Source organism: Drosophila ficusphila, unplaced genomic scaffold (genome assembly GCF_018152265.1).
Source record: "Drosophila ficusphila isolate 14025-0441.05 unplaced genomic scaffold, ASM1815226v1 contig_286, whole genome shotgun sequence".
Taxonomy (NCBI): domain Eukaryota; kingdom Metazoa; phylum Arthropoda; class Insecta; order Diptera; family Drosophilidae; genus Drosophila; species Drosophila ficusphila.
The window spans coordinates 1,217,253-1,228,556 of record NW_025064189.1 but is presented as its reverse complement, the minus strand read 5'-3'; the positions used below and the strand labels follow the sequence as shown (position 1 = coordinate 1,228,556).

General features: G+C 46.3%; 2 protein-coding genes across 3 annotated transcripts; one reads left to right on the top strand and one right to left on the bottom strand.

Moving 5' to 3' along the window:
- Positions 1-192: 192 nt before the first annotated feature.
- On the bottom strand, positions 193-3,250 carry LOC108086954 (G patch domain-containing protein 1 homolog). Its single transcript, XM_017184067.2, is given in 4 exon segments — positions 193-1,640; positions 1,700-3,080; positions 3,082-3,095; positions 3,153-3,250. Coding segments are annotated over 4 exon segments (2,862 nt in total). The 5' UTR covers positions 3,211-3,250; the 3' UTR covers positions 193-231.
- Positions 3,251-3,569: 319 nt separating this feature from the next.
- Positions 3,570-8,620, top strand: LOC108086943 (dynactin subunit 1). 2 transcript variants are annotated; one of them, XM_017184054.1, is made up of 4 exons: positions 3,570-3,705; positions 3,811-3,883; positions 3,949-5,391; positions 5,862-8,620. In XM_017184054.1, the coding sequence occupies exons 3-4, from the start codon at positions 4,027-4,029 to the stop codon at positions 8,307-8,309; spliced, it is 3,813 nt and encodes a 1,270-aa protein (XP_017039543.1). In that variant the 5' UTR covers positions 3,570-3,705; positions 3,811-3,883; positions 3,949-4,026; the 3' UTR covers positions 8,310-8,620. The 2 variants fall into 2 exon arrangements, with proteins under 2 accessions (XP_017039543.1, XP_017039544.1); XM_017184055.1 differs by having other exon boundaries at positions 3,570-3,738.
- Positions 8,621-11,304: the final 2,684 nt, after the last annotated feature.

The window sequence follows — 11,304 nt, the reverse complement described above, 5'->3', positions numbered from 1 at the left end:
CCAAAAGTATACTTTTAAATTATAACGTCGTCCTTCAATATTAAGTATACGATATATTTTTAGAAGATTAATCTTTCGTTTCAGATTTTGTCTTTGCCTTTTGACTAAACCAAGACAGATAGAAAAGAAAAAACTATTAATTTGCCCAATCCCACTGTTTAATCTGCCATTAAGCGTTCCAATTGATTTAAGAAAAAAGAGAAAGCCATATTTATTAATTGGTATTTACAGTCAGTGTTTGCTCTTCTTCTTCTTTGTTTTGTGTTTAGATTTGTCACTCTTTTTAGACTTTTTCTTTGACTTAAGTTTTGATTTCTTGGACTTTTTTGAACTGGAGCTCTTGTGCGACTTTTTGGGTTTGCTGAGTTTCGATTTCTTGACCTTGCCCGCTGAAGAATCGGAGGATGTGGAGTCGTCACTGGAACTATCATCGCTATCTTCACTGTCGGAGTTGATCTTCTTTTCCACCCACACTTCAGCTTTCCGCTTTTTAGGAGCATGCTTCTGCCACAGCTGTTGCAACTTGGCATCGATATTGGCATCCGCGTGATCTTCTGTGGCTGCAGGTTTTTGAGGAACAGCACTTGGCAGCTTTGGTCCGTAGATATCCTCGGGCGGCACCTCAGCCATGGCCAGCTCCTTATCGTTTTTGAGACGCTCCTCCCGAGATTTGTATGCAATTTTTAACTTATTTCCCTCGATGGGAGCAAACTTGGGTGGATTTGGCTCCTTGGGTGCCTCACCTTCCTTGGGTTTGAATAAGGCAGCAAAGATTCCTCTGGGAGGCGAAGTGTTTCTCAACACATTTTGTGTGGCGGCTGAAGTAGTTGACTTTGAGGGCAAACCTAAGGCCTCATGCACAGCAGCTAACTTATCCTCAGCTGAAACTTCTGGCGGTTCCTCGATTGCCTCCTCTTCGTCGCTATCCTCGAAGATGCTCTTAAAAAGGTCAATTTTTTCTGCAATGGGTTTGTCGCGGGATTCATCCACAGCCTGTTCCAAAGAAGTTTTCGGCACGAAAGTAAACTTGGCTGGCTCTTCTTTTGAAGGCGGTTTCTCCGGCTCAACAGCTGCCAAGGCAATCTTTGAAAAAAGAGACGGTGGTTCTACTTCCTTTGGTTTTGGCTTTTCTATGTGCTTGGGAATAATCGTGGGAGTCTGAAAGTTTGCTTTCGTGTTTATAGAAGTCTCCAAGTAATCGAATACCGAAATCTTCGGCTTGGTCTTGAGCTCCTTTTCTGGTTCTAGCATGGCACCACCAAAGGGTTCTGCAATATTGTATCGCTTGCACAGCAGTGAGGCAGGTTTCCACATGGTCTTGGTTCGTTCCATTACGATCTTTCGCTCCTCCGCCGACTTTTCTTGCTCCTTGACTTTCTCCGCCTGTACATTGGCTTCCGAAACGAATCTGTCGTTCATAAGACCATCCAATGGACGATATATCTTTGCCGCTTGGATGAACTCCTTCTTCTCCATCTCGCGATCCCAAAGCGAAAGTGAGACTGGTTGCATATTGGCCAAAAATTCGGTTATCTCCGTGTCATCTGTAAGTTTAGAGGCCACGAATTTTTCATAGCGCAGCTGCTTAGCTTCATCAGCCAAAAAAGGCTTAAAAGCGCCTGAAGATGAAGTTGCGGGAACTAAAAAAACAAATAGGTTTGAATTATGATTTAATTTCATTAATTGAATGGTTGCTTACCCAAATCTTTTGTCTTGAGTGCCGCTTTCTCTTGTATGGCGGCATTAGTTTCCTTAACCTCCTTAGTCAGTTCTGTTTGCTGCTCTTCGCCTTTTTCGGTGATTATTCCACCCTTGGTGAATCCTTCAGTCCTGGCATTGATCCGTTCCAGCAGAGATTTGCCACTATCCTTAAAGGGATTTCGCTTGGGCGGCTCTTCCTTTGGGGGTTCTTCCTTTTTCTGCTCTCCCAAGAGCTGCGCTCGCTGGTCAGGATTAAGATCGTGCCTGCCAAGACCAGAGCGTTTGTACTCCGTGACTGTCTCCAGTTTTTTGGCTCGCTCTTTATCTATGGGAGCAAAACGGCTTTTTCGCTGCAACCAGTTCCTCGGCTCAAAATCCCTGGGCAAATCAATAGCATACGGTTTCTGTAGAGCCGCTCCCGTTTTGTCCTCGCTGAAACCATCGATGACGTGGCGCTGCTGGACATGCTGCTGCTTCTTTTGCTTGGGTTTCTTGTCCGCCAAGGAGAAATCGTAGCGGGTCATATCATCGCGGGCGTAAATGTCCTCATCCTCTTCTTCAAATGCTCCCACTCCAAAAGCTTGACCCCGTATGGAAAGCGTTTTTTTGTTAGCCTGCGCTTCCAACTGACCAAAGAGATTGATGTGCTGCATGGGCTTGGCAGAACTAGAGGAGGATTTGGACAGGATGGGATCGCGACTTAGGCCCGAATAACTCATGCCAAAGCGATTCTCCTTGGGCGTAAAGAACATGGGCTCATAGTCGTCCGGAGCAAAAGTGATATCTTCGTCATCCTCATCCTCATCATTGCTAGACTCTCCTTTTGACTCTGATTGGGAAGGTAATCCCTCTGCGCCGTAATGCTCCAGAAGATACTGCTCTCTAGTGTTTCTTGCGGTGGCCTGGCGCTTTTCCTTTTTTGTTTGCCGCGGACCCACTCCTTGACCGGGTTTCCAACCCATGCTCTTGAGGATCCGTACGGCTACTTTATCACGAACTGGACGTAAAAGTTGCTCCAGTACAGGAACTCCTGGTATGGGTCCTACTGCCACGTCTGGCTGCATCAACTTGCGTCGACGCTGTCCGGAACGTTGCTCCTGCTCGTCCTCCTTGGCGAACTCATCTCGTGTGCGAATTCCTTGCGGAGCGATGCCAAACTCGCCCAGATCCTCATTGTCCATAAAGTCCTCTGGTCTTGCCTGCACCCTCGGCGTAGCCTTCTCGGCCCGCGAGCTCTTGAACGTCTGCGGCGTCCAGCCCTCCAGAGAACCAACGGTGTTCCAGAATCCAGCACTGAAGCCACCGGTGAAGGCGCCATGGAACCTCCGCTTTCCATTTTCATCCTTCACAATTTGATCCTCGATGGCCACAGGCTTTTTTTGCCGGCACTACATCTGTTGAAGGGGTAAAAGGTTTACCAAAGACTGCGATTGATTTCTTGTTTTAGCTACCCTTTTCTAGTTTCGGCAGTGGCGTTCCAAACCGATGAAGATGCTCTTCCTCGTCCATTTTAATCTATTCCATTAATTTGCGAAACTGTTTGTTTGGCTTGTAAACCAGTGTCTACACACCATTAAAATTAACAAACAACAGCTGACTGGACTGACCACCTGTGAGTCACAGTTAAATAAAATGGAGTGACTTCTACTCGATATAAGTAGCGATATTCTTTCCAAGAGCTACTATAGGTCAAATACGTATTTCAACTATTTATTTAATTCAAATTTAATAAATAATTCAAATTAAAATTAAAATCTATATCACCAAATATATAAATTTTATATATTTGTAAGATTTCACAGCTGTAGTTGCGATATTTTGTTAATTACCTTAAAAAGACGTTGTCATCTCTAGTTATTTCGCGTGGTCACACTGAAAACATTGCAAATATTTTAGGAAAAAGCCTTCATTGCAATTTAAAGCCCCTGCAACGAAAATACAGCGCAAATGGTAATCGTGGCGGCGGAGACAAAGAAAGGAACACCTGTCCGATTGGAAAAGCAGGTGGGTGCCCACAATTTTAAGCATTCAGAACAGGTAGCTAGGAGTAAAGCTGCGCTGTCTGTATGGGTGACTAATGATGTCAACATTTTCTGTTTTCTCCGCAAGCCGACGGCCATTTTTTGCTAGCTAAGACGGCCAAGACGTGACTGTTGGCCAAAAGAAGTGCAAGAGCAGCGCAGTGAGTTGGTTTGTAATCCATTCCCAGAGCCGCTCGCTAATCAGAGCCCCATTCCCATCGAACAGCATTCATAACCATCCAGATCAACCCACATCTTGGTCACAAACACGCACACACACACTCAGACACCCACCGAGAGCGAGATGTCCGAGAAGAACCTGAAAGTGGGCGCCCGCGTCGAGCTGACCGGCAAGGATCTGCTCGGCACGGTGGCCTACGTGGGCATGACAGGCTTCGCCGTCGGCAAGTGGGTGGGCGTCGTGCTGGACGAGCCGAAGGGCAAGAACAGCGGCTCCATCAAGGGCCAGCAGTATTTCGAGTGCGAGGAAAACTGCGGCATGTTTGTCCGTCCCACGCAGTTGCGTCTATTGGAGCCGGCACCTGGTAGCGGTGGCGCCTCCACTGGCAGCAGGCGCAGCATCGAGGACGTTAGCGGCGCCACTCCCACGACGGCCCAACCCACAAAGGCGCGGCTGAGCACCTCTCGCACCTCGCTCTCCTCCAGTCGCCAATCGCTGTTGGGTTCTCGCACCCAGTTGACGGCCTCGCTGAGTGAACGCACTGCCTCGAGCAGCAGCATCGGTCCTCGGAAATCCCTGGCCCCGCAAAGTAGCAAGGATAAGGACGCCTCCACAGCTTCCTTGGCGGAGGGAGCTCCAGCAGCAGGCGGTGGCAACGGAGCCGGTTCGCATGCCTCGTCCAAAAGGGCTTCCTTCGTTGAGACGGGATTCCTGGAGATTCTAAAGCCGCAGTTTACCCCATCGCAGCCACTACGCTCGCCTTCGTTCACCATGCCCTCCAATTCCGATGATAAGACGGCCCTCTTGGAGGCGCAGAAAACGAGCGCCGAGCTGCAGGCCCAGCTGGCCGATCTCACCGAGAAGCTGGAAACCCTGAAGCAGCGCCGAAACGAGGACAAGGAAAGGCTGCGGGAATTCGACAAGATGAAGATTCAGTTCGAGCAGCTGCAGGAGTTTCGCACAAAGATCATGGCTGCGCAGGCTTCGCTGCAGAAGGAGCTACAGCGGGCCAAGCAGGAAGCCAAGGATGCGATTGAGGCGAAGGAGCAGCATGCCCAGGAAATGGCTGACTTGGCGGACAACGTTGAGATGATCACCCTGGATAAGGAGATGGCCGAAGAAAAGGCCGACACGCTGCAGCTGGAGCTGGAGTCCTCCAAAGAGCGCATTGAAGAGCTGCAAGTGGATCTGGATCTGTTGCGTTCCGAAATGCAAAACAAAGCCGAGTCCGCCATCGGCAGTATTTCCGGTGATGGCGATTCACCCGGACTCTCCACCTATGAATTCAAGCAGCTGGAGCAGCAGAACATTCGTCTGAAAGAAACACTGGTGCGTCTGAGGGATCTTTCTGCCCACGATAAGCACGACATCCAGAAGTTGAGCAAGGAGTTGGAGATGAAGCGATCGGAGGTTGCGGAATTGGAACGCACCAAGGAGAAGCTGAGCGCCAAGATCGATGAGTTGGAAGCAACAGTGGCCGACTTGCAGGTGAGCATTTATGGAGTAGAATTTACTTCTTGTTCACCAACCGCCTTCAATTGGTTATCCCACTCTCCACTCCGATTAAATTTCACGCCTTTTTTTTGCACCTATCGGCTTGCCTCAGTTTCGCTTTCGTAGATCGGCTGCTTTTCGCTGTTAACTTTAAATAACTTATCGGTTAAAAGTGGTTTTACAACAAAACTTAACTTGGATTTAAATTGTAAGCTACTTTTAACCGATTTAATATGTTTACGAATGCCATATATTTTGCGCAGGGTGAATCTAAGATAACATTTTTCCATTGCATTTCTTTTTGCCGGCCTGCCTTAAAACTTAATAATTAACGGGGTCCAAGGAGGTAAATTGTGTATATATTTAAACAAACATTATCCCAAAACAAAATTCGTAACATATCCCTTTTGGTCTTTAAATTACCTTTTAAAACGAACACAATAAATACACTTGTTTCGTCCCAGGAACAAGTCGATGCTGCACTTGGAGCTGAAGAAATGGTGGAACAGCTGGCTGAAAAGAAAATGGAACTGGAGGATAAAGTAAAGCTTCTGGAAGAGGAAATCGCACAGTTGGAGGCTTTGGAGGAGGTGCACGAACAGCTGGTGGAAAGCAATCACGAACTGGAGTTGGATCTGCGCGAGGAACTGGACTTGGCCAACGCGGCCAAGAAGGAGGTGCTGCGGGAGCGAGATGCAGCCATCGAGACAATCTACGACCGCGACCAGACCATCACCAAGTTCAGGGAACTGGTGCAAAAGCTAAACGACCAACTAACCGATTTAAGAGATCGCAGCTCCAGCAACGAAAAGGAGTCGCTGCAGGATCCCAGCTTGAAACTGGCCACCGAAACCATTGACTACAAGCAGATGTTCGCCGAGTCCAAGGCCTACACCCGAGCCATTGACGTTCAGCTGCGCCAGATCGAATTAAGTCAAGCCAACGAACATGTCCAAATGCTGACCGCCTTCATGCCGGAATCGTTTATGAGTCGCGGCGGCGATCACGACTCCATTCTGGTGGTTCTGCTCATTTCACGGATTGTCTTCAAGTGCGGCATTGTGGTTTCGCAGACCAGAGAGCGTTTCCCAGCCGTGGAGGCGATAACCAGGGAGGCGGTGACCCAGGGCCATGCCGTCCAGCAGTACGCCTTCAAGTGCCGCCTGCTGCACTACGTCCACAGTCTGCAATGCGCCCTGCACCAGATCCTCTATGGATTGAACAGCTGCCAACCGGACACGCTCCTGCGAGCCGGCAGCTCCCTGCCCGAAATGGTGGCTCAGGAAAAGATAGTTGATGGCATCATTGAACTGTTGAAATCGAACCAACTGGATGAGAACAGCACCACGGATAACATTGAGAAGTGCGTGGCCTTCTTCAATGCCATGAACTCTGTGTTGCTTGCCGGGGAGCAGCTTTTGAACGAGATCCAGATGATCCGGGACTGCGTGGCCTCCTTGGGCGCTGCTTGTGAGAGCATTCTCAGCGACACGGCCATTGCCAAGGTGATTATCCAGGAGGCGGGCGCCACCAGCGACTCGGTGCTGCTGATTCAGTTCCTCAACGAGAACATCGAGAGCGTGCGCCAGCAGGTGAAGCTGATCAAGCGTCGCCTGCCCAGCGATCAGCATATCATCAAGAGCGGCCTCTCGCAGCACAGAGTGGAAGCGATGCGTGCTTTGGCGCAGAATATCAGTCGCATCATGTCGGCCATGCACCAGGCCACCAAGCAATCCCTGGCGGCTATTGTGGCCACAATTGAGAGCGACAATGCAGCGGAGCATACGTTGCCCCAGGAGAAGTACTGGGCATTGCTTTCCGCCTCCTGCGAACGCATCTACGAGCAGGATGACCGTGGACCAACGCACAACTTTAAGACACTGCTGGCACAAGCCAACTCGGATCTGCAGCACATTGCCCAGCATTTGCTGGACAAGGAGTACGAGATCATTTCGGCTGCCAACAATGCTGGTGGTCAACAGAAGTCGGGTGCCCACAGCACGCCGATCACTCAGCGGGCGCAGTTGATCAAGAAGCAGCTGGAGCAAAAGAATGTGCTGGCCGCCACTTTGGAGAATCGCGAGGCGGACGTCAAGCAGCTGAAGCTGGCCGCCAAGATGAAGCAGAACGAGCTGAGCGAGATGCAGATCCGCAAGGATCTGGCAGAGAAGAAACTGAGTGTGCTGCAGAACGAGTACGAGCACGCGGTGGACAAGTGGAAGCAGCAGTACGAGGAGACGCGCCAGCAGCTGCAGCTCAAGGAGAAGGAGTTCGAGGAGACGATGGACCATCTGCAGAACGACATCGATGCTTTGGAGAGCGAGAAGAGCGATCTGCGCGACAAGCTGAAGATGAACACGAGCACAGGAAAAGTGCCATCCGTCTCGGACTCACACTCCCCGCACAATCTTTCCGGCGCTGGCAATACGTCCGGTACCACGGGAATATCTAATGTCTCCTACTCTGCGCCAGCGGGAACAGCACCTGTGGTGGCCGAGGAGGTGGAGCTCCTGAAGAACGCCTTCAACCAGGAGCGCAACGAGCGACTGCGTCTGCAGGCGCAGGATATGCGAGCCAAACTGTCGCAGTTTGAACCACTGCATGTGCCGCAGCCGCAGGATCAGCGAATCACCGCCTTGGAATCCGAACTGACCCGGATGAAGCACGCTTGGGTGTTATCCCTGTTGCAGGTGCGCTCGCAGGACTCGGTTAATGCCGGAACGCGCATCGACACGGTGGCTTTGCAGAGACGCAATCAGCCTGTCCCACTGAAGGGTGAGATCAGCTCGAAGGCCTCCCAGCTGGCTTCCGACATCCTGGCGGAGTATCTGCAGCGGAAGCCACATCGCGCTGCTCACGGACAATTCGCCTCCTTTCCCACCGTCGATGTGAAGAGAGTGCTGCAGATCTGAGGAGATAAAGATGTGTATCATGGCAATGGGATCGGGGCCAGGGGCAATCTGAATAGAATATAATTTTATTTCTACTGCTAGCACAATTTCGGATTTCGTATTCGGGGGTTTATTTTCCCTCGCACAAGCAGCTTCCCCCCAAGAACCCCAAAAAATAAACAAATAACACAACTCCTCAAGACTCCCTGCTCCTGTGATGAGACCTAAAACATGATAGCTAAACAAAGAGCAACTGAGAAATTATAATTCTACACTTAATTTATGTTTTTTGTATAAAGATTATAAAGATTATATACCTATTGTAATACTAACTTTGTGTTTAACTCCAAAATGCCTGTTCTGAAACTAAACTCAAGCGAACTAATACCGGTATTATCTATGAAGTCAATGGCAGGGGCGAACTACATATGTGAAAGACACCACTAAACTAAACCAGAGAAACAAATCTAATTTGCATAAATGAGAATAATAAATATATTATATATATAAAGTAAATATATTTTGCTGATGTTGTATAACTTAAAATAAATGTGTCTTTTAATGGGGGAATATTGAAACAATTGAAAGTTATAATAATGCTTTTAGCGAAATAAAGAAAATTGTAATGTACATTAAAATATTTTAATATATTTTCCTCGCTTAGATCCAGAAATTAAAAATACATAAGTAAAACAAATCTGTTTGCATATCTTTATTTCAGCCTAGTACTATTAAATTATGAATAAATACTCAGATATTCCCATCCCTTTATAAATATTCAAATTCCCTTCTCAAACAAAATGACGTTCTCATTTCAGATCATTTAAGCTAATTTCTGTAATTTAATTTAATCACAATTTAGCCAGGCCCACTTAACTTTTCTAGATCCAACTGGAAGACGTTTAAGCCAAGCAAAGAACCATAAACAAACATGCGATCCACATGCACTCCACTTGCAATCCAATCGCTCTCTTAGTTCCGGCTCTCTTCACCCACTCTCTTTTTAAGCTCATTTCCGTTCGCTTGCCCAACAACAGCAAAAGGCAACAACAAAAAACACGAGCAATGACAACAACAGCTGCAATAGCAAGAAACTATTACATTAGACCTGGCCATAAACCATGATGGCCAAAATAGCCCTCCTCTTTACCCGCCCCCGCGACCATTCATCAACCCCTTCTACTTGAAATGTAAATTGAAAATAATTTTCATTTTCTGGGTTTTTCCTTGGAATTGCCACTGCCCTTTTGACTGACCGGACCAGAAATTGCTGCTTCTTTTGACCCCATTCTGTGGCTTGACCTCTCAAACCGCGCTCTTCTCTGGGGTAATCACTAATGGCAAACTTTTCATTTTCAAAAACACAAATTGTGATTGTAGACTCAATATTCCTAAAAGGTTTTTGTATAAGGTTATTTTACCTTAAATGAGTAAACCAACAAAAAAGCCTCTGCCTTATATATTTATTTAATATAATTATGGTTATTAAAATAATTTAAAAAAAAACAAGCGATTCTATTGTCAAAACTGTTTTATTATACAGCAAACTATTTCTTTTTACAACTATTTAAAGTCTAAATTTTACTAAACCTTCTTAAACACAATGATATTGTATATTTTTTTATATGCCCAAAATTTCTACAAAAATAGAAACACGAGCTTTAAACATAACTCCTGGGAACAGAGTGATATTTACTTTTCGTTTACTTTTTTGAATATCGGGATACAGTGCATATTCTATATGATAATTTTCTTTGATTTGCCAACATGTACATTTCTTAATTTTGTACATTTTTTTTTCGGACTTTTATTTTTGAAAATGGTCAAGAAAGAATGAAATGAAAGAAACACCAGAATTGTAATGCAACTCACAAAGATAATAACAACTAGACTTTTCTTACTAAAAAAAGAATTGTAATAAGTCCCCAGCGATCTGATTGCTGTACATTTATGGAGCGGCTTCTGATGTGTGTCGCCTTGGTTCCGGACCTCTTCGGGCCAAAAAGCCATTCTCACGCCCAGCTCTTGGCCAGTGGCTGACCTTTTTACGGTAGTTTGTTCGCCTGCCTTTTCGTTTATGGCCCGCACTGTGTTTTGTAATACGGTTGCTTACTTTTGTTGTTGTTGTTTACCTTTTGGGCCCATAAAAATATGGCGAGCACCTGAGCGCAACAGGCGGCACAAAGCCGGACTTCTTGCTCTGGTTGCAGCGACCGCCAAAGTGACAGATCCTTCACGAAGTCACCAGTTTAATATTGTCACTGACACACATATCTGGTATCGTAACTATTCTTCTCCATTTCCATTTCCATATTCAGTTCCACTTCCACTTCCAGTTCTTTTGTGGCCGCAGAAACCAAAACTTTTGACCAGAAAGCGCCCGGTAATGCCCCAACTTGTTGCCGTTGACTCATGCCGAGCGTTAAAAACAGCATAATTATTGTACATATTTAAAACTTGATGTATGTGTGCACCAAATTGTTGTTAATGAGGAATGTGGTATACCCTGAGATACAAGAATTTTATTGGTTTCAAAATGAAATTATTATTTTATTGCCTCAAAGATAAACTTAGTATAAATAAGTTTTCAGTTAGTTAATAAAGTAGAAGCTGCGTTTTTAAGTTACCATCATCAATTCTTTTCTCAAAACTGTAAACATTCGTCAAGAGGACATAATTATGAACTTAATACAGGAAACCTATATTACAACTTTAACAAGTGAAAAAAGGTTTATGTTCAGCTGTTATTCTTTGTTCTTTCAACTCTACTTTAAAGAAATGACACCAGGATGTCAAAAAAGTTAATCAACCTCCCATAAGGGCAGAGCAAAAACCAACAGAAATAATTAAAGCAAAAACAGCGATACAATGCAGAGCAAGAGCAAATCCGAAACCAGTTTAGGTGGGGAATGCTGTGCCGCAGTACGGATTGGTATGGTATGGTATGGTACCCCTAGATGGATGAATGGATGCTTGGAGCCGGGTCCCCAACAAGAGCGAGAGTGTAAGACAATAA

Coding starts and splice junctions, on each gene's coding strand:
- LOC108086943 (XM_017184054.1), top strand. CDS start 4,027: ATGTCCGAGAAGAACCTGAAAGTGGGCGCCCGCGTCGAGCTGACCGGC. Junction 5,392..5,861: donor CAACAGTGGCCGACTTGCAG/GTGAGCATTTAT, acceptor GTTTCGTCCCAG/GAACAAGTCGATGCTGCACT.